The 23,177-nt window shown below is 46.0% G+C and overlaps 1 protein-coding gene across 1 annotated transcript in view; it reads left to right on the forward strand.

Annotated features, from left to right (window-relative positions):
- Positions 1-23,177, forward strand: part of BANF1 (barrier to autointegration nuclear assembly factor 1) — a 37,325-nt gene that overhangs the window by 1,278 nt on the left and 12,870 nt on the right. The window contains exon 2 of the mRNA XM_073605178.1: positions 22,574-22,718. Within this exon, the coding sequence (XP_073461279.1) occupies positions 22,593-22,718 (126 nt within the window). The 5' untranslated portion in view covers positions 22,574-22,592. The remainder of the gene's footprint in view (positions 1-22,573; positions 22,719-23,177) is intronic.

Consider the following 23,177-nt stretch of genomic DNA (forward strand, 5'->3'; position numbering starts at 1 on the left):
GAGATCTGAGATCTATTGGACCCCCAGATTTTTCCTCTTCCCACTAAATCAGTCAATCAAGCAGAGCTGCTCTACTAGCTGGTAACGGCTAGTAAACAAACAGCCGGATGTGATTAAAACCTTGTTGCTTCTGGTTTCATACACCATAGGGATGATTGGGGAACAGACCTTACTCCTTCATCTCTATGCCAGCTGGACCACCCACAGCGGCCCTGGGCTAGCTGATGGGATAGTAGGGCCTGGAAACGGCACACTGGGGGGGCTGCAGCCATGATCCAGATATCACCACTTCCTGATGAGGGGTGTGTGGGTGTGTGTGTGTGTGTGTAAATTACGCGGTCATGCAGCACTGTACACATATGAAATTTTAAGTAGAGTTTTCTTTTGGTGGCTTTTAAAGTGACACAAACATACCTATTAAACTTACCTCCACCGTGCAGCTCATTTTGCAAAGAGTGTCCCCAAACTTGCTCTTCTGGGGTCCCTCTGCGGCTCTTTCAGTTCCTCCCCGCATCAGATAACCCCCTGGGGGAAGTGCTGTCCCGGGGGGTTACCTTGTGGGCATGCTCCCGAGTCCAGCATTTGGCGTTCATAGACACCAAATGCAGGACTTGGTCACATCATTGGATTTGATTGGCAGCAGCGGGATCCAATGGCTGTGCTGCTATCAAGCTATCCAATCAACAGCTGAGAACCCCCTAGCAGACGGCGCTTCCCCATGGGACAAGTTCGAGAGGTCAGGTAAGTAAAACTAGGGGGGGGGGGGGGGGCTGGTCACTGACAAAACACGAAACTTTACACGAACCCCTTTAATCACTGCTGGGTTTTTTATTTTTTATTAAAAAAAAGAAAAACTTTTTCCTTAGCTTTTGTCAGTAATTTTTCTCCTTCACTTATGTGCGCTGATCAGGTGGCACTGATGAGGATGCACTAATGCCACACTGATAGGTGGCATTGATGGGCAGCACTGATGAGCAGACACTGAAAGGTGGCACTGATTGGTGTCACTGATGGGCACTGCTGGGGCTGTACTGTAATCAGGGCACTGATGATCAGTACCCTGATTACCTGTACAGGTCTCCCCTTCGAGGAGATGCCGCTGATTGGCTCTCCTCACACTCTGGCACTGTGAGGCGAGCCGATAAACAGCACTTCCTTGTTTACATGTGACCGGTTGTGATTGGACAAAGCCACGTCATCGGCTCTTTACCAAGATCGGGTAGGGACATGGTGGGATCGCTGCGCGCGAATGGCTGTTCTGGGGCGCCATCATGATATCGTCCCAGAACAAGTGCGCATCCCACCCGCTGTTATTTTTACTATATGGCGGGCAGGAAGTGGTTAAACATTCTTCATTATTTAATAAGAAAAACACCCTACTGCCTGTTCTACCACCTGTCACAAAACACTTACCCGACACCTCTCGCTGCTCCAACACTGCGCTCTTCTCTTCCTGCTGTCACTGAGAGCCGCGGGAGCCATAGGCTCCTCATGCTGCTGTCAGTCAAATCCAATGAGGTGGGAGCAAGGGTAGTGATTGAGCTGCACTGAGTGTGTCTAAGAAAGCATACAGCCCTGCTCAGGCGTGCGTGCCCACGGGTGCTTGCTCAACATATGGCTTGCTAAGGGGGCATTAGAGGAGTGGACAGAACCGGCAGGTGGTATGGGACTGCTTTGCACGATATTATTGCACAGAGCAGGTAAAATAACCTCTTTCTTTCTTTTTTTTTTTTTTTTTTTTTTTATCTTCAGACAAAAATTGGTGCAGGTTTTGCTTTTGGGGATTGGTGCAGGATGCTGGGGAGAGGAGTTGTACTTTATGCAACAAGTTCAGCTTTTGGTGGAGATGAATTCCTGTTTCCCTATAGCACTTCAATACGCACTTAGGACTTTCCCTTACTCATGTGATGGGGCTGCAGTTACCAGGAACCAGTACTATCACATAATCAATTAGGCCCAAAGGTATGATGCATGTCACTTCTTTTCCCCAGGAGTAGGGATGAGCTCCGGCGTGTTCGCATGGCGCACGTGCCGAGCCCGCCAGGAAGTCGGCACGGCGCAGCGCTAATCACAAGCAGTGAGACATTTCCCGATGTGCGGCTGCAGAGATCGGGAAATGTCTCCCTGCCTGTGATTAGCGCTGCGCCGTGCCGACTTCCTGGCGGGCTCGGCACGTGCGCCATGCGAACACGCCGGAGCTCATCCCTACCCAGGAGTAGAGATGAGCTTGGATGTCCTCCGAACGTCTCTATCTGAACCCCAGATTTGCGCTCTTTTCTAATCCACTGAGCTGTAGGCTGGTTCATTCTTTGTCCCACAGTACACACAAACAAAGGGGCGGGGTGCTAGTTATATCAGTGCACATATTTAACCACTTAATGACCTCCCTATAGCAGATTTACTGCTACAGGTCGGCCATATGTGTGTGATTCTGCATAGGGGGTGCACACTGCTTCTGCTTTGATTAGTTGATCGTCGGGAAGAGAAGCTGGACAAAGCTCTGCCTATGTAAACAAGGGAGAACGCTGCTGTGATGGATTTTCTTTCTCTGCAAAGCAGGGAAAGAAAATCCATCACATCCTTTAGTAAAAGCACCTCACACAGTACCCCAAAACACTGGCTAGGCACACATTTAGCCCTAGATGTTATACCCATTCCCAGCCAGTGTCATTAGAACAGTGACAGTGCATATTTTTAGCACTGTATTGGTATCACTGGTTCCCACAAAGTGTCAGTATCCGATTGTCTGCCGCAATATCGCAGTCCGGTTATAAGTCTCTCATTGCTGCTATTGCTAGTATACACACACTGGAATTTTTTTTTTTTTATAACTTTTGCACAAACCAATTAATTTCCATTTATTGTGTTTTTATTTTACCAAAAGATATGTAGCAGAATGCATATTGTTCACTTGTTTTAATAAATTAACAATATGGTGCACGTCCACCTCTGTGCAACGCTCCTGTGCTCACAGAACGCACAATGGAGACAAAAACAGAATGGCATGCCCAGCCAATCAATCCAAACATAGAACATGATGTCTACTTTATTGAAAAATAAGACAATCCACTTACAATGATGAGTGAAAAAATGCCCCCTCCAGAAATCCCTCCAGTACTGCTGTGATGTGGTGGTAGACAGATAAAGAGTGGGGACAGGATAAGCCACTGCTGGGAGGCTGAGGGCATAAACAGGCAGAGTATGCGCACTGGACCGGAACCGCAGCTGACAACAAATGTCTCCATGACAATGCGTTTTGAGGCCTCTGCCTCTTTTTCTAGTCATCTTGACTTATTTACTATTATTAATATTAATATATGCAGTTCAGCATTAAAAGGTTACATTTTGAAATCGCTAATTATAAAGAATAACTGGATTTTTTTCCCTAAAACTTTGAGGTGGTTCCCTTTTGATGAGCTAACAGCAGGGTGCAAGCAAAATGCCCATAGTTGAATGACTACATTCCTTTGAGGATATGGGGCTATTGATAGGCTCCATGAATAGGAAAATTTTCTGCGCCAAGCTTGGGAAGATTGGGCCCCTGCATTTAAACCACACGGACAGTATTTTGCTTGGGAGAAACCTGGCTTCTTGTCTGAGCAGCTATGGCCAGGAAGGATATCGTTCTAGTTTATCTCCAGTGCATATAGCGAATACCCTAGCTGAGGCAGTCTGCATAGTTGCTCTTACCTCTGCTTTGATTCTATCCTGTGGGTGGCCTAGGTCAAGACTAGTGATTAGAGGGACATCACTTCCAGAAGACAACTTTAGCTGATGGTAGAATTGGGGTTGCATTGATACCGCTTTTTTAAGACCGAGTACAAGTACCGATCCTTCTTCCTCTTCTTTTTTTTTTTTTTTTTTTTTCCTAATACTTGCCTATACAAATTGCCGCTACTTCTTCTTTTTTTTTATTTTTATTTATTTATTTTTTTTATCAGTCCTGTTGGGGGGGGGGGGGGGGATATTTGGTAAGATATCAGGGGTCTAAACAGACCCCTGACATCTCCCCTTGAGGGAGAGACATAGACATAGATTTCTCAGCTCCTTTCTCTGCAGCCTCAGCTGCTCAGTTATGAATGGACACTCAGTGATCACAGACTCTACGCATTCAGGAAAGGAAGGAGCCAGTAAGTTGCAGATTTACCGGCTACTTCCTCCGTTCTTCATCCTGACAGATCTGGGACGGGGGGCCCGGAGGAGCATGGAGGACACGAAGGAGGGGACTGGTGGAGGACCAGCAGAGGAGGACACGGGACTGTCGGGGATGATCAGTGCGGAGAGTCACAAGCACCAATCTCCCTGTATAAACTTCAATAAAGCAGCTGAAAGCTGCGGGGGAAGGGGGGGAGAGGCGGAGAAGCAGCTGCTTTATTGAAATCTGTACAGGGAGATCGGTGCTTGTAACTCGCCCCTCCGATCATCCATGACTGCCCAGGTATTGGGTCAAGCATCGGAGCATTTGCATGTACAAGTACTTGTGCAAATGCTTCGTATTGGCACCGATACTGGTATCGGTGCAACCCTAGGTAGAATCTTTGTACCTTCCTTGGAGAAGATTTTGGAAAGATCAGTAAATAGGAGGAATGAATTCCCAGACAAGCCGCAAATTTAATAGTAAAAGGCCCAGCAGAGTGACAAAAAGTGGATCCCTGCCTAGCCTGGAGCCAAGGCTTGCTTGTTATCACCTTGTTGGTTAGTTCTTTTTGTCAAATAAAATTTTCACCCATGTACTGTATTGTAGATTACTAGCATATGGAGCCAGCGCAAGCTTAACTTTAAAGTGATATTAAAGTGGGGTTCCACCCAAAAAAACAAAAACCTGAAAAATTCAACAAAAAAAATGTGGATATATTTATTATTTTTTTTTTTTTACTTACCTCTAAATGCCTGTTGCTAGGTGGTCCCTCGTAGTCTACCTCTTCCTTTGTCTGGGCTGGTGACATCACTTCCCCCTCGGCACAGGAAGGGCTCGGCTCTGCTCCCTCCCTCCTGTCAATCATCTGGGACCCATTACAGGTCCCAGGTGATTGAGCGGCCAATCACGGCGCGCGGCACCGCTCGCGCATGCGCAGTGGGTGCCAGGCTGTGAAGCCACAGCCCGGCGCCCACAGTTGAAATGCCGGCACCGATGAGCGGGGCTTCAATCCCCCGCATCGCTGGACCCAGGGACAGGTAAGTGTCCAATTAAAAGTCAGCAGCTGCAGTATTTGTAGCTGCTGACTTTTTTTAATTTTTTTTTTTTTTTTTTAATGGACCCCCTGGGTGGAACTCCTCTTTAAACCTTTGTTTTCTTCCTTTTTTTTTTTTTTTGTTTTTGTTTAAAATAACAAACGTGGGGGAAAAAATTGGTAGGCTTCTTGCGTATCTCGCCCACACAGACTTTCAGGACAGTTCGATTGCTGAAATTCAACTCCCAGATGGGTCAACTACCTCTGACGCATTGACTATCATCTAAACCTTTGCAGAATTCTATAGCAAGCTCTGTGAAGATACGACTGTACCTTCAATGCAAGCCTTTATGGGTTTCTTTGAATCAGTTGACTTTCCAGCACTCGGTACCCCCAGCAACTCCCTCCTAGATAAACTTTTCACGCTAGAGGAAGTAGCTACAGCCATACGCCTATTACCAACCAGTAAAACTGGGCCTAGATGACCTCCCCTCAGAATGGTATCAAGCACACATAGAGGACCTGGCTCCCAGGCTCCTTAAGACATTTCAGGACTCTCTTCAGCAGGGAAAACTTCCTGACTCTACGAATGAAGCACTTGTTGTCATAACCAAACCTGGCAAGGATAGGCCGCAATGTGGGTCCTACGTCCCATATCCCTCCTAAACAATGATGCAACGATTCTCGCTTTTAGACTTCAGACGGTTATTCTATCTCTCATACCGCCGGACCAATCCAGTTTTATGCCTGGCAGGAGCACCTTTTGATAACATTCGTAGGCTATTCTTGCATTTCCATAGTGCATCACATGCGAGGATTGGTTCTATCCTTACATGTGTTAAGCCTTTGACACTGTGAGTTGGTCCTTCCTATGGGAAGCTATGGCACGGATGGGTTTTGGTTCTCACTTTGTCCAGTGGGTTCGAATATTATATGCAGACCCGAGGGCCAGAATCCACACCAACAAAGATATTTCTGGTTTATTTTCCTTGCAGAGGGGGTACCAGGCAGGGGTGCCCTCTCTCTCCCCTTCTGTTCGCACTGGCCATTGAGCCCTTGGCCCTGGTGGTGCGGCAGATGTCAGAGATAGGGGACATCCGCTCTGGTCCAATAGAAGAGAAGATCTCTCTCAATGCGGACGATGCCCTTATATGTATACTTGGACGGTGTAGAGAGCTCGTTTACTAAACTGTTGCATGTAGTAGAAGAGTTTAGTGTGGTTTCGGGGCTTCAGGTGGGTTGGGAAAAATCTCAGGCCTTTCCCATAGTCCCCCCCCCCCCCCCCCCCCCCCTTTCCTATTGAATGTCTACAGAGGTCACATCTAAAAATTAACGTCCTCCTTCAAATACCTAGGTATTCAAATACATGGTGATCTCTCTAAATGCGAAGAACTCAACATCAATCCTATAGTCAAACAGATGATGGAAAGGTTTCATACCTGGTCGTCCCTGCCCCCCAATCCAATTGGCCACATAAATATACAGTGCCTTGCAAAAGTATTCACCCCCCTTGGCATTTTTCATGTTTTTGTTGCCTCACAGCCTGGAATTAACATGGATTGTTTGAGGATTTGCATAACTTAATTTAAAGAACATGCCCACAACTTTGAAGATTTTGGATAAGTCTCTATGAGCTTGCCACATCTTACCACTGGGATTTTTGCCCATTCCTCCTTGCAAAACTGCTCCAGCAAGTTGGATGGTTTGCGCTTGTGAACAGCAATCTGATTTTCTATTGAATTGGAGTCTGGGCTTTGACTAGGCCATTCCAACACATTTAAATGTTTCCCCTTAAACCACTCAAGTGTTGCTTTAGCAGTGTGTTTGGGGTCATTGTCCTGCTGGAAGGTGAACCTCCGCCCTAGCCTCAAATCGCACACAGAGTGGTACAGGTTTTGCTCAAGAATATCCCTGTATTTAACACCATCCATCTTTCCCGCAACTCTGACCAGTTTCCCAGTCCTGACTGCTGAAAAACATCCACACAGCATTATGCTGCCACCATTAGGGCTGCAACTAATGATTATTTTCATAATCGATTAGTTGGCCGATTATTGTTTCGATTAATCGGTTAATAACCTTAAAAAAAACTGGTGTATAATTTAGTTAATTTGTAAAGTTTAAAAAAAGGCAATTTATTCCTAAATATCTTTATACGCAGGGGTAAATATAAATAACCAACTATATGGTTAGGGAATAAAATCTTTAATCCTCTCTGAGAATAACAGACAGGAGAGATATACTCCTATATACTATTAGAGGTTGAATCTGGACTCAAATCAAATTTTTTTTATTTAAAGAAGAAAAAATTCTAGACTGTTTTGCAGATTTTCAAACAGAACTGTAATATTACATGTGTAACGAGCCCCTTGCTCGGTTCCACTCTCCCGACACTCCTCTGCAGCTATTGAATCAGATTGCAACGTCTGATGGTTCGGTCATCCAATGCTCCGGGATTAGAACTTCAGCTATGTGCCGTTCTAACCCAGTTGTGATAGCTCAGAACAAACACCAGGCAGGCTGTATGTAAGTTCAAACAGGAATCTCTTTTATTGCAATATACAGGCTCTTTTATACACTAAAAGTGAAGGTGCATACCTCCGACATATTACTCTAACAATACAGCTGTAACCTAATTAACATGAGCTAATTAACTAATCCCTTTAGACAGCCTAGATGACTCAGACATGACCTTTAGGCCAGACTGGCCGTCTTGTAGTTCAGAAAATCCAATCAACATTATCACAATAGCAGAGTTAAACACAAATAACAATGGGATCTAATGACTCTTAAGGGCCGTACACACGATCGGACTTTTTGACAACAAACATGCAAATTAGCTGGTTTGGAGCAACATTTCGACCGTGTGTACGCTCCATCGGACAAACATTTACAGTTTCCATCGGACTTTTGTTGGCTGTGCGAACGGACAAACTTTCCGGCAACAAAAGTCCGATGGAGCAAAGTCCGATTGTGTGTACACAAAGCCATCGGACTTTTGTACAAACTACAGTACGCAGCCGCGAGAATGTTTCCCGGTGGCAGGGTACTGTACATCTCGCGCTGGCTGCAATAGGAAAAACACATTTTCCTACTGCGGCGGGCGCGAGAGGGAATTCCCCTCTGGGGAATACCAAGCCCTTCGGTCTGATATGGATTTTAAGGGGAACCCCTATGTCGAAAAAACGGCGTGGGGGTCCCCCCCAAAATCCATACCAGACCCTTATCCGAGCACGCAGCCTGGCCGGTCAGGAAAGGGAGTGGGGATGAGCGAGCGCCCCCCCTCCTGAGCTGTACCAGGCCGCATGCCCTCAACATGGGGGTGTGTGCTTTGGAGGAAGAGGGCGCCCTGCGGGCTCCCCACCCCAAAGCACCTTGTCCCCATGTTGATGAGGACAAGGGCCTCTTCCCGACAACCCTGGCCGTTGGTTGTCGGGGTCTGCGGGCGGGGGGCTTATCGGAATCCGGGAGCCCCCTTTAATAAGGGGGCCCCCAGATTCCGGCCCCCCACCCTATGTGAATGAGTATGGGGTACATCGTACCCCTACCCATTCACCTAGGGAAAAGTGTCAATAAAAAACACAGTACATAGGTTTTTAAAGTAATTTATTAGGCAGCTCCGGGGTCTTCTTCCGACTTTGGGGGTCCTCTTCCGACTTCGGGGGTCTCTCGGGCGTCTTCTTCCGGTGTCCGCATCTTCTGCCGGCTCCACCACTATCTTCTGGCGCTCTTTTGCCAGCGGTGGTCCGGACTTCTGAATCGTCTTCTTCCCGCTTCTCTTCCAGAGATGTTGACACGACGCTCTCTCCAGCCGGAATGGTCTCTGTGCGCTCCGCAACGGACTTATATAGGCGGTGACCCCGCCCCCCCTATGACCCCATACTCATTCACATAGGGTGGGGGCCGGAATCTGGGGGCCCCCTTATTAAAGGGGGCTCCCGGGTTCTGATAAGCCCCCCGCCCGCAGACCCCGACAACCAACGGCCAGGGTTGTCGGGAAGAGGCCCTTGTCCTCATCAGCATGGGGACAAGGTGCTTTGAGGTGGGGGGCCTGCAGGGCGCCCCCTTCCCCCAAAGCACACACCCCCATGTTGAGGGCATGCGGCCTGGTACGGCTCGGGGGGGGGGGGGGGGGCGCTCGCTCGTCCCCACTCCCTTTTCTGACCGGCCGGGCTGCGTGCTCGGATAAGGGTCTGGTATGGACTTGGGGGGGACCCCTCAAGAGTTCCCCTCAAGATTTATACCAAACACAGTGCCTGGCATTGGCGGGGATCCAAGTCGGATCCCCGCACCAGTGTCAATCTCGCCAAAAAAAAGTGGCGAGATTGACACAATATCAGACAACAATACACAAGTTGACCAAAGGGTGGTGGTAAGGAGCTGAAAAACCACATGATATGGTGAAAGTTGGCTGGAAAAGTCCTGTCATCTGTATGCAAGACAAACTTTTGGGCAAAAATCCAAGGGAAAGTTTGTACAAAGTCCTATCGTGTGTATGGGGCTTTAGATCCCATACTAGAGACTTATTTACAATACACATTTTAGCAGACAACAGACAGGTAGCTGGAATTGATGACATTAGCATTTACCAGTAGGAGTCCCAACGGTATGAATCAGTCACTATTCTATGCCTTATTCGCAAACTCAAAACATGCCTTTTTTTTTTTTTTTTTTCTCCTGGCCACTCTGCCATAAAGCCAAACTCTATGGAGCGTACGGTTTATTGTCGTCCTATGTGCAGATACTCACTCCAGTCTCTGCTGTGGAACTCTGCAGCTCCTCCAGGGTTACCTTAGGTTTCTGTGCAGCCTCTCTGATTAATGCCCTTCTTGCCTGTTCCTTGAGTTTTGGTGTGCGGCTGTCTCTTGGCAGGTTTGCTGTTGTGCCATGTTCTTTCCATTTGGTTATGATAGATTTGATGGTGCTCCTAGGGATCATCAAAGATTTGGATATTTTTTTTTTTATAACCTAACCCTGACTTGTACTTCTCAACAACATTGACCCTTACTTGTTTGGAGAGTTCCTTGGTCTTCGTGGCAGTGTTTGGTTAGTGGTGCCTCTTGCTTAGGTGTTGCAGCCTCTGGGGCCTTTCAGAAAGGTGTGTGTATATGTAATGACAGATCATGTGACGCTTAGATTGCACACAGGTGGACATCTGGGGGTGAATACATGCGCACCAATTATCAGTTTTTTTATTTCTGAAATAGTTTTATGTATATAGTTTTCTAAATTTACTTCACCAACTTAGACTATTGTGTTCTGATCCATCACATATAATTCAGATTTAAAAAAAAAACATTGAAATAAAGGCTGTAATGTAACAATAGGTCAAAAGCCGAGGGGGGTGAATACTTTTTTGCAAGGCACTGTATTTAAAATTGTTTGCTTCCCAACTCACCTACGTTCATTCATGGTTATACCCTGACCCCCACACTCCCTCCACAGTGCTCTTAACGACCTTCTACCACTCTGAGACAAACTACATGGGTCAAGGAGATCTGGGGGCTCCAGACTCTCTCTTGTTGATGTCAGTTTTATGGCTTGAAGGAAGGGGGGAAAATATTCTGACACCAGTCCTCTTTGGGTATCCTGCCACAGACCCCCTTGTTGCAGAATCCTAATATCCCTGAGCTCCTTGGTCACCCAAACTCAACATGCTGAGGTTGATTTGGAATTAATCATCTCTACCATATAGTTGAGCATACCTTTACTACCCTTTGACGCACGCAGATTTTTTCACATGTTTTGGACCTGTTTTGAACTCTCGACCTTCTGGAAGGATCTATTTGTTTTTTTGACCACAAGCTTCACCTACTGATACCTCATACCCCAGAGGTTGGACTCTTAGGCCCCTTTCACACGAGGGGGACTCCGCTTCCACGGAGTCCGCCTCTGTCTGCCGGCTCAGCGGGAGATCAGTCCGTTGATCTCCGCTGAGCCAGCGGATGACAGGTCCCTCCCTGCTCACTGAGCGGGGAGGGGCTTGTCAGGCCCTGCTGCCGCCTATGGAGGGATCGGATGAAAATGGACAGCATGTCCGTTTTCATCAGATCTCATCCGATCCGCCAGCGACAGACCTGGACGTAGGGCCATCCTTCCGCTTTTAGCGGAGCGGATCGGACCGGGTCGGATGTCAGCGGACATGTCTCCACTGACATCCGTCGCTCCATAGGCTAACATGGAGCGCCCGTTCAGGTCCGCCGTCAAAACTGACAGGCGGACCTGAACGGTCCGATCGTGTGAAAGGGCCTTAGGATTTCTGAAATGATCATGTTCCTTGAACACACGCCAGGACTTTGTTACGTATACTGTTATTTTATGCACGTAAAACCATCTTATTGCATTGGAAGGATTTGGTCCCTCTTTCAGCCCACGCCTTGTTTCGTAATGTTCGTGGGGTCCTCCCCAAATTTAAATTAATATATAAAAGTAGGGCATGCCCCAAGAAATTCACCAAAATATGGCAACCATGGCTGGATGTCCCGGAGGATTTCTGGGGGAATGTCCTTTCCTCATAACTCGCTCAGCGAGTCCTCCACCAATGTAACTCGGGAACAGTGATCTGAATGTTGCCAATACAATAACCAGGGATTGCTTTGTATGGAACTTCGGCTACATGGGGGGACCTTGAAAATCTACTGTAAGATATGGGGTCGTATGGGTGTGTGTGTGTGTTTGTGTGTGTATATATATATATATATATATATATATATATATATATATATATATATATATATATATATATATATATATATATATATATATATATATATATTTATGTTGTTGGGGTCTTTCTGTTTCTTGACGGACTGCCAACTCTGTGTACACTAAATACTACATGACTTAGTATAGTCATATATGCACCTTGCGTGCCTGTAATGTAAGTCTGTCTTTGTTTACTTTTGGTTTAAAAAAAAAAACCTTACAAAAAACAAACATGTTGCACTTACCATCGCACAGAGCAGCCCTGATCTTTCTTTTCTGGAGTCCTGGGGCTGCACCCTGCCCATAAGATGTGACTTGCTGTGTAAGACACAGCAGAGCGAGAGAGATGCAGGGGCTAGTTGCACATACGGTTGAGGGGGGGAGGGACGCAAGCTGCTAGAGATTTCACTCTGAAGGCTTGCATGCCTCTTCCTTCCGTGTGTACTGGTTCTGCCCCGATCCAGCTGTGGGTGAAGTTAGCCCCTTCATTTCTCTGGCTCTGCTGTGTCTTTCACCTGTAGTATCTGGCACCAAGCCATTCATAGCAGATCCTTTAAGTCCTGTAAGTTCTGAGGTGGAGCCTCCCATTGATGGGGCTTGTTTTTCTATCACATCCCACAGAGGCCAAGTCAATACCTCAACGACCTCTTCCATTGCTCGATGGTCCAGTTCTGATGCTCACGTATCCATTGTAGGTGCTTTTGACTGTGGACACAGGTCAGCATGAACACCTTGACCAGTCGTTGGCCACACAACAAACTACAATGCACTGTGTGTACTGGCACCTTTCTATCAGAACCAGTGAACCAGGGCACTTTGCATCAATGAGCCTTGACCACTCAAGACCCTGTTGCCAGTTTTCCTTCTTTGGACCACTTTTGGTAGGCCCTGACCACTGCTGACTGGCAACATCCCACAAGAGCTGCAGTTTTGGAGTTGCTCTGACCCAGTTGTCTAGCCATTACAATTTGACCCTTGTCAAAGATGCTTAAATCCTTAGGCTTGGCCTTTTTTTTTCTGCTTTCAACACTTCAACTTCAGGGACAACATGTTCACTTGCTGCCTAATATATCCCATCTACTTTCAGGTGCCATTGTTAAAAGATAACCGAATGATATTGTGTATGTATGTGTGTTTTACACATTCAATACTTATTTTACCCACTGTAATATACAGTGCCTTGCAAAAGTATTCACCCCTTGGCTTTTTACCAATTTGCTACATTACAGCCTTTAGTTCAATGTTTTTTTAATCTGAATTATATGTGATGGATCAGAACACAATAGTCTAAGTTGGTGAAGTAAAATTCGAAAAATATATACATAAAACTATTTTTCAGAAGTAGAAAACTGATAATTGGCATGTGCGTGTATGTATTCACCTCCTTTTGTTATGAAGCCTATAAAAAGCTCTGGTGCAACCAATTACCTTCAGAGGTCACATAATTAGTGAAATGATGTCCACCTGTGTGCAACCTTTTTGAAAGGCCCCAGAGGCTGCAACACCTTAGCAAGAGGTACCACTAACCAAACACTGCCATGAAGACCAAGGAACTCTCCAAACAAGTTAGGGACAATGTTGTTAAGTACAAGTCAGGGTTAGGTTGTAAAAAAAAAAAAATCAAAATCTTTGATCCTTAGGAGCACCATCAAATCTATCATAACCAAATGGAAAGAACATGGCACAACAGCAATCCTGCCAAGAGACGGCCGCACACCAAAACTCATGGACTAAGCAAGGGGGGCATTAATCACAGAGGCAGCACAGAGACCTAAGGTAACCTTGAAGGAGCTGCAGAGTTTCCACAGCAGAGACTGGAGTATCTGTACATAGGACAACAATAAGCCGTACGCTCCATAGAATTGGGCTTTATGGCAGAGTGGCCAGAAGAAAGGCATTACTTTCAGCAAAAAACAAAATGTCACGTTTTGAGTTTGTGAAAAGGCATGTGGGAGACTCCCAAAATATATGGAGGAAGGTGCTCTGGTCTGATGAGACTAAAATTGAACTTTTTGGCCATCAAAGAAAACTCTGTCTGGCGCAAACCCAACACATCACATCACCCAAAGAACACCATCCCCACAGTGAAACGTGGTGGCAGCATCATGCTGTGAGCATGTTTTTCAGCAGTCGGCACTGGGAAACTGGTCAGGGTTGAGAAAAAGATGGATGGTATTAAATACAGGGATATTCTTGAGCAAAACCTGTACCACCCTGTGTGTGATTTGAGGCTAGGATGGAGGTTCACCTTCCAGCAGGACAATGACCCCAAACATACCGCTAAAGCAACACTTGAGTGGTTTAAGAGGAAACATAAATGTGTTGAAATGGCCTAGTCAAAGCCCAGACCTAAATCCCATAGAAAAATCTGTGGTCAGACTTAAAGATTGCTGTTCACAAGTGCAAACTATCCAACTTGAAGGAGTTGGAGAAGTTTTGCAAGGAGGAATGGGCAAAGATCCCAGTGGTAAGATGTGGCAAGCTCATAGAGACTTATCCAAAGCGACTTGGAGCTGTGATAGCTGCAAAAGGTGGCTCTACAAAGTATTGACTTTAGGGGGGTGAATATTCATGCACTTTGACTTTTTCTGTTATTTTGTCCTATTTGTTGTTTGCTTCACAATAAAAAAAAACATTTGCAAAGTTGTGGGCATGTTCCATAAATTAAATAATTCAAATCCTCAAACAATCCATGTTAATTCCAGGTTTTGAGGCAACAAAACATGAAAAATGCCAAGGGGGGTGAATACTTTTGCAAGGCACTGTATGAAATCAAAGGATGCCTAGTATATCAGATGTGCTTTTTCTTATCCAAATGCAGAAAAATATATATCTTAACTCTGCAGTGGTTGTTTTGAGCAACTATATTGTTTTTCAAGCTGAAATGTGAGAGGGAAAAGTGCAATACATCATAATAAACCAACTCAACCAGAAATTCTACAAATGTATCCCAGCAACTGTGTATACAACTTTCACACAGATTATCCACTTACAAATTTAACCCATTATCAGAGTGCATCAAACTTTCTGTTGTCAGTTAAATACACAGAATGGCCAAACCTCTGTATGTTTTAACACTAGGTTTACACCTATGAATTTTGTGCAGCTCGCATTTGCATGGGCACTGCACCCATTCATTTTAATGGGCTGATGTTCCTGCAGGGAAAAGGTCCCATTTCCTTTTCTAAAATGCAGGTGTACTGAAACTGCATGGCACCATGCGATTTTCATGCACCTGAAAACATGTTGCATTTTCCAATGTATGGAGGAGTCATTAAGAAATAATGGCAGCACATTTTGGGTGAGGGAACACGTGCGATTTACACGCTTTACCCCACCTGCAATAGTGTGATTCTAGCCTTAGTTCGAGACCGCAATCTTACGTTACAAACTTCTGAGCTCATGTGGAGCTTACCTACCAGGCATCTCTTTTTGAGTCTCACAATCCTATTACCCCCTTGCCTATCTCAAAGGGCATCCAGAATCATGTACTTTAAATCTGTTTCCTTATGGTCCTGCTTTGAAAATCCAGGCTGCTTATTATGCATAGAACACCTGTGTTGGGCTGAGCGATCCTTCATTTGTTGTGTGCTTTCTTTCATGTAAATTACACATGCGCATCAGCATATAAGTTGAAGGCTGGCTGCAGGCTAGCCTGTATTTGTAGGAGGAGTCTGAGGGCTATATATCCCTCCTCCTCCATCAGATCCTTCGTCGGATCATTTCCGGCTGATGCACGTCACTTCCGGTTCAGTGCGGTGTTCGGCAGCAGTGGTGGCGGTTCCTCTCCCGGGCTCATGCCGGGTACCATCGGGGGACCGTCCACTCACGCATCCATTGCGCAATCCAGCACCATGAGGGGCCCGCTCTCCCAGTGCTCACGCCAGCGTCAGGGGGGCCGTCCGCCCATCCACCCATCCATTTCTCCCAGGGTTTGCTGGGCTCAGTTTCACAGGGGAGGCAGTGTCCTCTGGGGGCAGAGCTCCGCCCCTCCTGCTGGCTGCATTCCAGCTCCTCTTAGTCTCCGCCCCTCCAGTCCTCTGCACCGCAGCTCCTCATGCTCTCCCCAAGAAATCCATTCGCTCTTCTGTCAGCCCCCCCTTTTCAAGCTGTAGAGGGGGGAAGGTCACTGAGGGCAGTTCCAGGATGGGGGCTGGTTGGTGGGTTAGTTCCACTGCCGTGGCCGGCTACAAATAGTTTTCATGATTGATAGGAGTTCTGTTTTATTTGATATGATGATGTGGCCACTCCTGGAATTTTTGTGATGATAAATCTATGAGTCCCACCTCTTTAAATAAAAAAAACAAAAAATTCTGTCATCCGCGTGTTCTGCCGTAGCGCTTCTGTCATCCGCGTGTTCTGCCGTAGCGCTTCTGTCATCCGCGTGTTCTGCCGTAGCGCTTCTGTCATCCGCGTGTTCTGCCGTAGCGCTTCTGTCATCCGCGTGTTCTGCCGTAGCGCTTCTGTCATCCGCGTGTTCTGCCGTAGCGCTTCTGTCATCCGCGTGTTCTGCCGTAGCGCTTCTGTCATCCGCGTGTTCTGTCGTAGCGCTTCTGTCATCCGCGTGTTCTGCCGTAGCGCTTCTGTCATCCGCGTGTTCTGCCGTAGCGCCTCTGTCATAGTTTTTCCTGTCGTAGCAATTTCCATTCGTAGCACTTCTGTTAGTTAGGGCTCACATCTAGGATCTGTCACGTCTACGGATCCATACGGGCTGAGGTTTCATTTTCAATTGATTGTCGTCCCACAATCTTCTCGCCCGTATAACATACGTCATACAATGCGCGCTCATGTCATTACACTTGTACGCCTACCCACCACGGTCTGTGGGTACACTAGCCCTGAAGAATTGTTTTGCCTGTCTCTGTTCTGTCGTAGCATTTCTGTTAGCTAGGGCTCACATCCAGGGTCTGTCACGTCTACGGACCCATATGGGCTGAGGTTTCGTTTTTAATTGTCGTCCCACAGTCTTCTCGCCCATATACTAGGGGTGCAACGGATCGTTGCCGATCCGTGATCCGTACGGATCACCCTCCGCGGATCGGCACACCCGCGATCCGCGGAGCACTTTTCGGCCTCAGCCATAGGAAAGGCCGCGGCTTCGGCCTAGCTCCGGAGCTGGCGGCCATCTTAGTACACCCGGAAGCGGCCGCTGTCTCGACAGGAAGTGACATTTCGTCTCCGCCATCTTGCTACACCCCATACTCCTGCACAGTACAATAATGATAGAGTGAGAAGGGGGCAAGCGGACATCTTGTTACACCCACCGGAGTTTTAGATTTAAAAGCCATTTTCAACACAAAACTGAGCTTATATGCACAAATACTGTATTTATGCATATAAGCTCGATTTTGTGTTGAAAATAGCTTTTAAATCTAAAACTCCGGTGGGTGTAACAAGATTTGTGTGTTTTTTTTTTTTTTTTTTTCTGATCCGAAAATGATCCGATCCGTGACTCTGATCCGAGGATCGATCCGATCCGTGAGATTTTTGATCCGTTGCACCCCTGCCATATACCATGTGTCATACATGCACGTTCACCATTACACCTTTACTACTACCCACCAGTCTGTGGGTATATCAGCCCTGAGTGTTCGTTTTTTTAATTACCTGTCTTGGCGCTGCAGGTTGCTCGGGCTCGCTCACTACATACACTAGGGGCATGTCATCATTAGGTTCACATTCACGCGCTGTTGGTCTTGTCATTTCTGCACCTACATCCTCATACTTGTTAGGCACATAGGAGTGGTGTGGTTTTCGTGGGTTGGTTGTCCTCATTTCTCTAGTTTGTGTTCCTTTAGATCAGGGCATATCGTGCGTTTCGGAAGCGGCCAATTCACATTCATCCCTCCACCACCGCATGGGGGTTTCAGTGCATGGTAGCACCCCAGCATTAAGGGGTGGGACCATACCAAACTCACAGCTGAGTTTTATCGCTGGTGTACCCCTTTCCCGTCCTCTGTTGAGGGGGGCAGTGTTTAGGTGGTTATTCCGAACTCCATCCCAACCTCTTCCATCCACCAGCGCAGCACATGTTGCTATGCATGATTCTTCAACCCAGTTCATGTGGTACTTAATGCGATCTTATGTCCTTGCTACAATTGTTAGACAGGTTGGAGGGAATCATAGTCCACTGCGATTCCTGCTCTTCTCAGTACACCTGCAGGTGATGTTGGAATTTCTTTACAGTGGCATGTAGAACTGGGGGCAAGCTTTGTCACAGGTGTTCAATCTGGCTAATGGTTCTTTATCCAGAGTATTCCGAGGGCTTCTTCCAAGGGTGGGAAGGTTTCATAGGTTCATGTCTCTGGCTTTCACTGCATATTGCCTCAGCAATTTGGCCTCATCTGCCAACGCTATCTAGTATCCATCAGGTGACCAGCATTTCAGGCCCCTACAACTCCTCTCAGTCTGTCCATTTTTTGCAGCTCATCCTCTCTAAGCCGTCAAGGGTATTCAGGGAAGTCAGGGGTGTTCTCTTTGGCACGGCCACCAGTTACCAACCAGGTTCGTGGTGTTTCAGACTTCCTGTCGCCAATCCTTGGCTCAGTTCCCAGTTAGTGCTACAGGCAGTTCTCTTACTACGCTTACAACTTCCCTATCATTAGTATAGATGGATAAGCCAGAGGTTCATGGTTCATTGCGGTACCACAGTTACGGTGTCTGATCAAGTATTTGTCCTATTCCTGCTCTTTCTCCCTCTCCCCATGCATCTTCTCACTACAAAAGTTTGTTCTCATGTCCAGGTTACTTGCCAAATCAGGCTCAAATCCAAAGCCCTTTTCTGGTTATTCTTCTGGATCGGAGGTAACTTTCATAGGTCCCGAACAGTGGGTCCCTTCTTCATCATCAGGTACATGGGGCGCTGAAGATCCTCTGTTTTAGCAGCTACATACGTAAACCCCCTTTGTAGTCATCCAGGTTTTGGCTGTTTTCGGGACGGATGGCTGTTGCTGGCCCTTCGTTGAAGCTTTCACATCACACCTACTTTGTGTCTCTTTTTGCCCTCTTTTAGGCATACTGACCAGCCAGGCCAAGGCACACCTCTGGTCTTGGTAGTTAGAACTATTGCATTTCCAAGTGAAGACTCTGACTACAAGTTGAAGGCTGGCCGCAGGCTAGCCTGTATTGGAGGAGTCTGAGGGCTATATACCCTTCCTCCTCCTCCATCAGATCCTTCATTGGATCACTTCTGGGTTCCCCCCCCCCATATTTTCATAATTTCATTTACATTTCATACATATTTATTCAGGGTATGCCCTCTTTTAGGCATACTGACCAGCCAGGCCAAGGCACACCTCAGGTCTTGGTAGTTAGAACTATTGCATTTCCAAGTGAAGACTCTAACTACAAATATCATACGATGACTGGCAGGTATATAATGTCCCTGAATTTTAAACTCCTGCACGTATAAATAATTCACCCTTTCTCATTAGGCTGCACTGTGATATAGAAAAGATCCACATCTTCTAGATCTCAAAATTGTTCTTTATACCCTGGTTTATTTTTAAAAATCTGCTTTAGCATATTCTGAAGGGTTTGGTTTTTGTGAAAAGCTTATAATGGAACAGATTGAAATTACCGTATTTATCGGCGTATAACACGCACCCCAAGTTTAGGAGGGAATTTTAAGGGGAAAAAAACTTTTAGGAGGGAAGTTTAAGGGAAAAAAACTTACATTTAAATGCCCATCATTGCAGCCTTGCCCCAGTGCAGCCTTGCCCCAGTGCAGCCTTGCCCCAGTGCAGCCTTGCCCCAGTGCAGCCTTGTCAGTGCAGCCTTCCCCAGTGTCCTTTGCAGCCTTATCCCAGTGCAGCCTTGCAGCTCGCAGTTTGAAAATCCTGTGATCCCCTGCGATCCTGAGCTTCAAAATCGCCGACCGCGATTTGAAAATGGCGCCGAAATACACAGAGCCGGTCCTCAGCTCTTCTCGGCGTCTCTCGTTCACTTTCGGCTCCACTCGTAGTCCTGCCCGGGATGGGCGTGACTGTGAGCGGAGCTATCCGAACCTAGCCAAGTACACTCAGCTAGGTTCAGGCGGCTCTCGAGTGAAGCCGAAAGTGGCCGAGAAGAGCCGAGGACCGGCGCTGTGTATTTAGGCACCGGCGGCGCTATTTTCAAATCGCGGTCGGAGATTTTGAAGCTCAGGATCGCAGGGGATCGGCGTATAACACGCACCCGCGATTTTCCCCTGATTTTAAGAGCAAAAAAATGCGTGTTATACGCCGATAAATACGGTAATTTATGCCTGGATACTCTCTAGTGAAGATGTACCCATGTCTCACAATAATTCTAAATAGCTCATCACTGTAAGCATAAAACTGCTATGAGAATGACGTGTTTTGCCGCCTCTTATCCCGAGATTATTTGATATTGCCAGATCATAATACTTTAGCCAGTTCACTTGCAGTAATGCTATCTAGATACAGTATCTCTGATCTCTAAATTTGTTGCACATCTCTAATCGCAGCTTACATTGCTCCTGGTTTCTGCCACTCATAGTTACCCTGCCTGCACAGATGGCTTCTGATGATAGATCTAAAGGTATGAAGAGGGTGAAAGATCTCAAATGCTAGCAATTGATTCCTAGCAGTTTGACATGCAAATCTGATTGGATGCATGCATTTTCAGTATAGATTAGAGTATCCAGAAAAGGGACCTTGTTGCCCCCAATGTTAATATTGAAGTTGATCTTCTGACAACAAGCAAGGTCCATAAAAACATGTATTAGCGAGTTTGGGGTGGAGGAACTTGACTGGCCTGCACTGTCCTAACCTCAACCCAATAGTACATCTTTGGGAAGAATTAGAGCTGAGACTGCGAGCCAGGCCTTCTTGTCCAACATCAGTGCCTGATCTCACAAATGCGTTTCTGGAAGAATGGTCAAACTTCAAATTCCCATAGACACACTCCTAAACCTTGTGGACAGCCTTCCTAGAAAAGTTGAAGCTGTTATAGCTGCAAAGGGTGGGCCAGCTCAATATTGAACTCTATGGGCTAAGACTGGAATGGTATGAAATTAATGTGCGTGTAAAGGCAGGTGTACCAATACTTTTGACAATGTAGTGTACATTTATCTCAATGGGGTTGATTTACTAAAACTGGATAGTGAAAAATCTGGTGCAGCCTTGCATGGTAGCCAATCAGCTTCTAACTTCAGCTTGTTTAACCACTTGAGGTCCGGGCCATAGCCGAATGACGGCCACAGCGCGGACCTCAATTTCTGGGAGGCTGTCATGGGACGTCCTCCCCTGTGCGCGCGCTGTGATCACCGAGTCAAGGAGACTTGGATGATCACAGATCCGAGTAACGGGCCGATCCCGGCCCCTTACCATGTGATCAGCTGTCAGCCAATGACAGCTGATCACATGATGTAAACAAAAGCTCGGTAATCTGTTTCTTTGTCTCCTCACGCTGACAGCGCGAGGAGAAAAAAAAAGCCGATCACCGGCTTATGTTAAAGGGACATCGGTCCTGAAGAGGAAGGAGGCACATATGCCTCATCTGAGCCTGCCAGTGCCATCTGTCATTGCCACCTGCCAGTGCCCACAAGTGCCACCTATCAATGCCCACCAGTGGTGCCAATCAGTGCCACCTAGCAGTGCTGCCATCAGTGTAAGCAATCTGTGCCCATCACTGCCACCTATCGGTGCCCATCAGTGCCGCCTCATCAGCGTACATCAATGAAGGAGAAAAATTACCTGTTTGCAAAATTTTATAACAAAATATATAAAAACATTTTTTAAAAATTTGGTCTTTTTCAATTTTTTTTTAACAAAAAATAAAAACCGCAGAGGTGATCAAATACCACCAAAAGAAAGCTCTATTTGTGGGGAAAAAATGATAAAAATTTCATTTGAGTACAGTGTTGTATGACTGCGCAATTGTCATTCAAAGTGCGACAGAGCTAAAAGCTGAAAATTTGGTCTGGACAGGAGGGGGTTTAAGTGTCCAGTAAGCAAGTGGTTAAGCTTTGACAAAAAAAAACCTGGAAACTGATTGTCTTCTATGTGGAGCTGCACCAGATTTTGCACTCTCCGGTTTTAGTAAATCGATGTTGCCCTATCGGATGCCAAAAACATCATCAACCATGCGGCACAATACAGTTGGTACATGTCTCTGCTTTAAAAATCATCCATATATGCAAGTAGTTGTGAGAATTCATTCAAACATTTTTTTCAAATGGCTGAATCTGTGCACTAGTATATTTCCTACTGCTCCTTATCAACTTAAAAGGTGGCAGTCTTGTTGAGGTATGGCTGTATATAGGCTGTTAACATCTCAGGTAACTATTATATTTCATTCCCCTCACATCTAGACACTGATCCTAATTTCTGCAAAAAATCACTAGTATCCTTGATGTAAGATCTCGTGTTCTGGATAAGTGGGACCAAAATCCTGTCGAAAGAATGTGCAATCTGTACAAAAATCAGCTCTCTCCCTGAGACAATTGGTCATTCTGGGGGACGCTCCTTATCCTTGTGTATCTTAGGTAAAATATAAATTCACTCAAATCACATGTGCTAATGGCATCTTTTAAAGCTTATTTCAAAATGACATCCACTGTTTTTCTTACTCCTTACCTTTTCAGAAGTGTGTGGGGTTTTTTTTTTGCATTTTTAATACACCTCCATATTCAGTTTATTTGCTTAATATTTTCATAATGTGTAAGCTTATTTTTATTAAATCTATTCTTCTAGTTGAATAAAACCATTAAAGATGTCTTCTACATCGCAAAAGCATCGGGATTTTGTGGCTGAGCCTATGGGAGAGAAGTCTGTTCAGTGCGTTGCTGGTATTGGCGAAGTGCTAGGACAGAGGCTCGATGAAAAAGGCTTTGATAAGGTAACCATAAAATTTATAGTTTTTTGTTTTTTTTACGAGTGTCTTTTAAAGTGGATGTAAACCCGAAAATTTTTTTTTTTTTTTTTTGATATCATACTGTAGAGTATAAGATTTCCTATCATTTGAGCCCAGTCTTGCCACACAGAGTTAATCCATCTCTGAGCAATCCTTTTTTATTGTTCAGTGAGAGAAATCTTGACAAACTGAGAAACTTTGTCAAATCCTCCCCCTTGCTGTGAGTGACAGCCTAAGACACAGGCATGATTTTTTAATTCCCACCCCCACTCTTCAGCAGCTCTGCAAGGATTGCCTGTTCCACACCTCAGCATGATTTGGCATGCTGAAGTCATGTGGTTACTTTCCTGTCTTTTCACTGGATGTTAGAGATCATAGCAGAAGTTCAGTTAGAAATACACAGGAGAAAATGCATATTGACAAGGGAAGTGTAGAGGTGGGTGG

The sequence above is a fragment of the Aquarana catesbeiana genome, linkage group LG11 (assembly GCF_042186555.1).
Source record: "Aquarana catesbeiana isolate 2022-GZ linkage group LG11, ASM4218655v1, whole genome shotgun sequence".
NCBI lineage: Eukaryota > Metazoa > Chordata > Amphibia > Anura > Ranidae > Aquarana > Aquarana catesbeiana.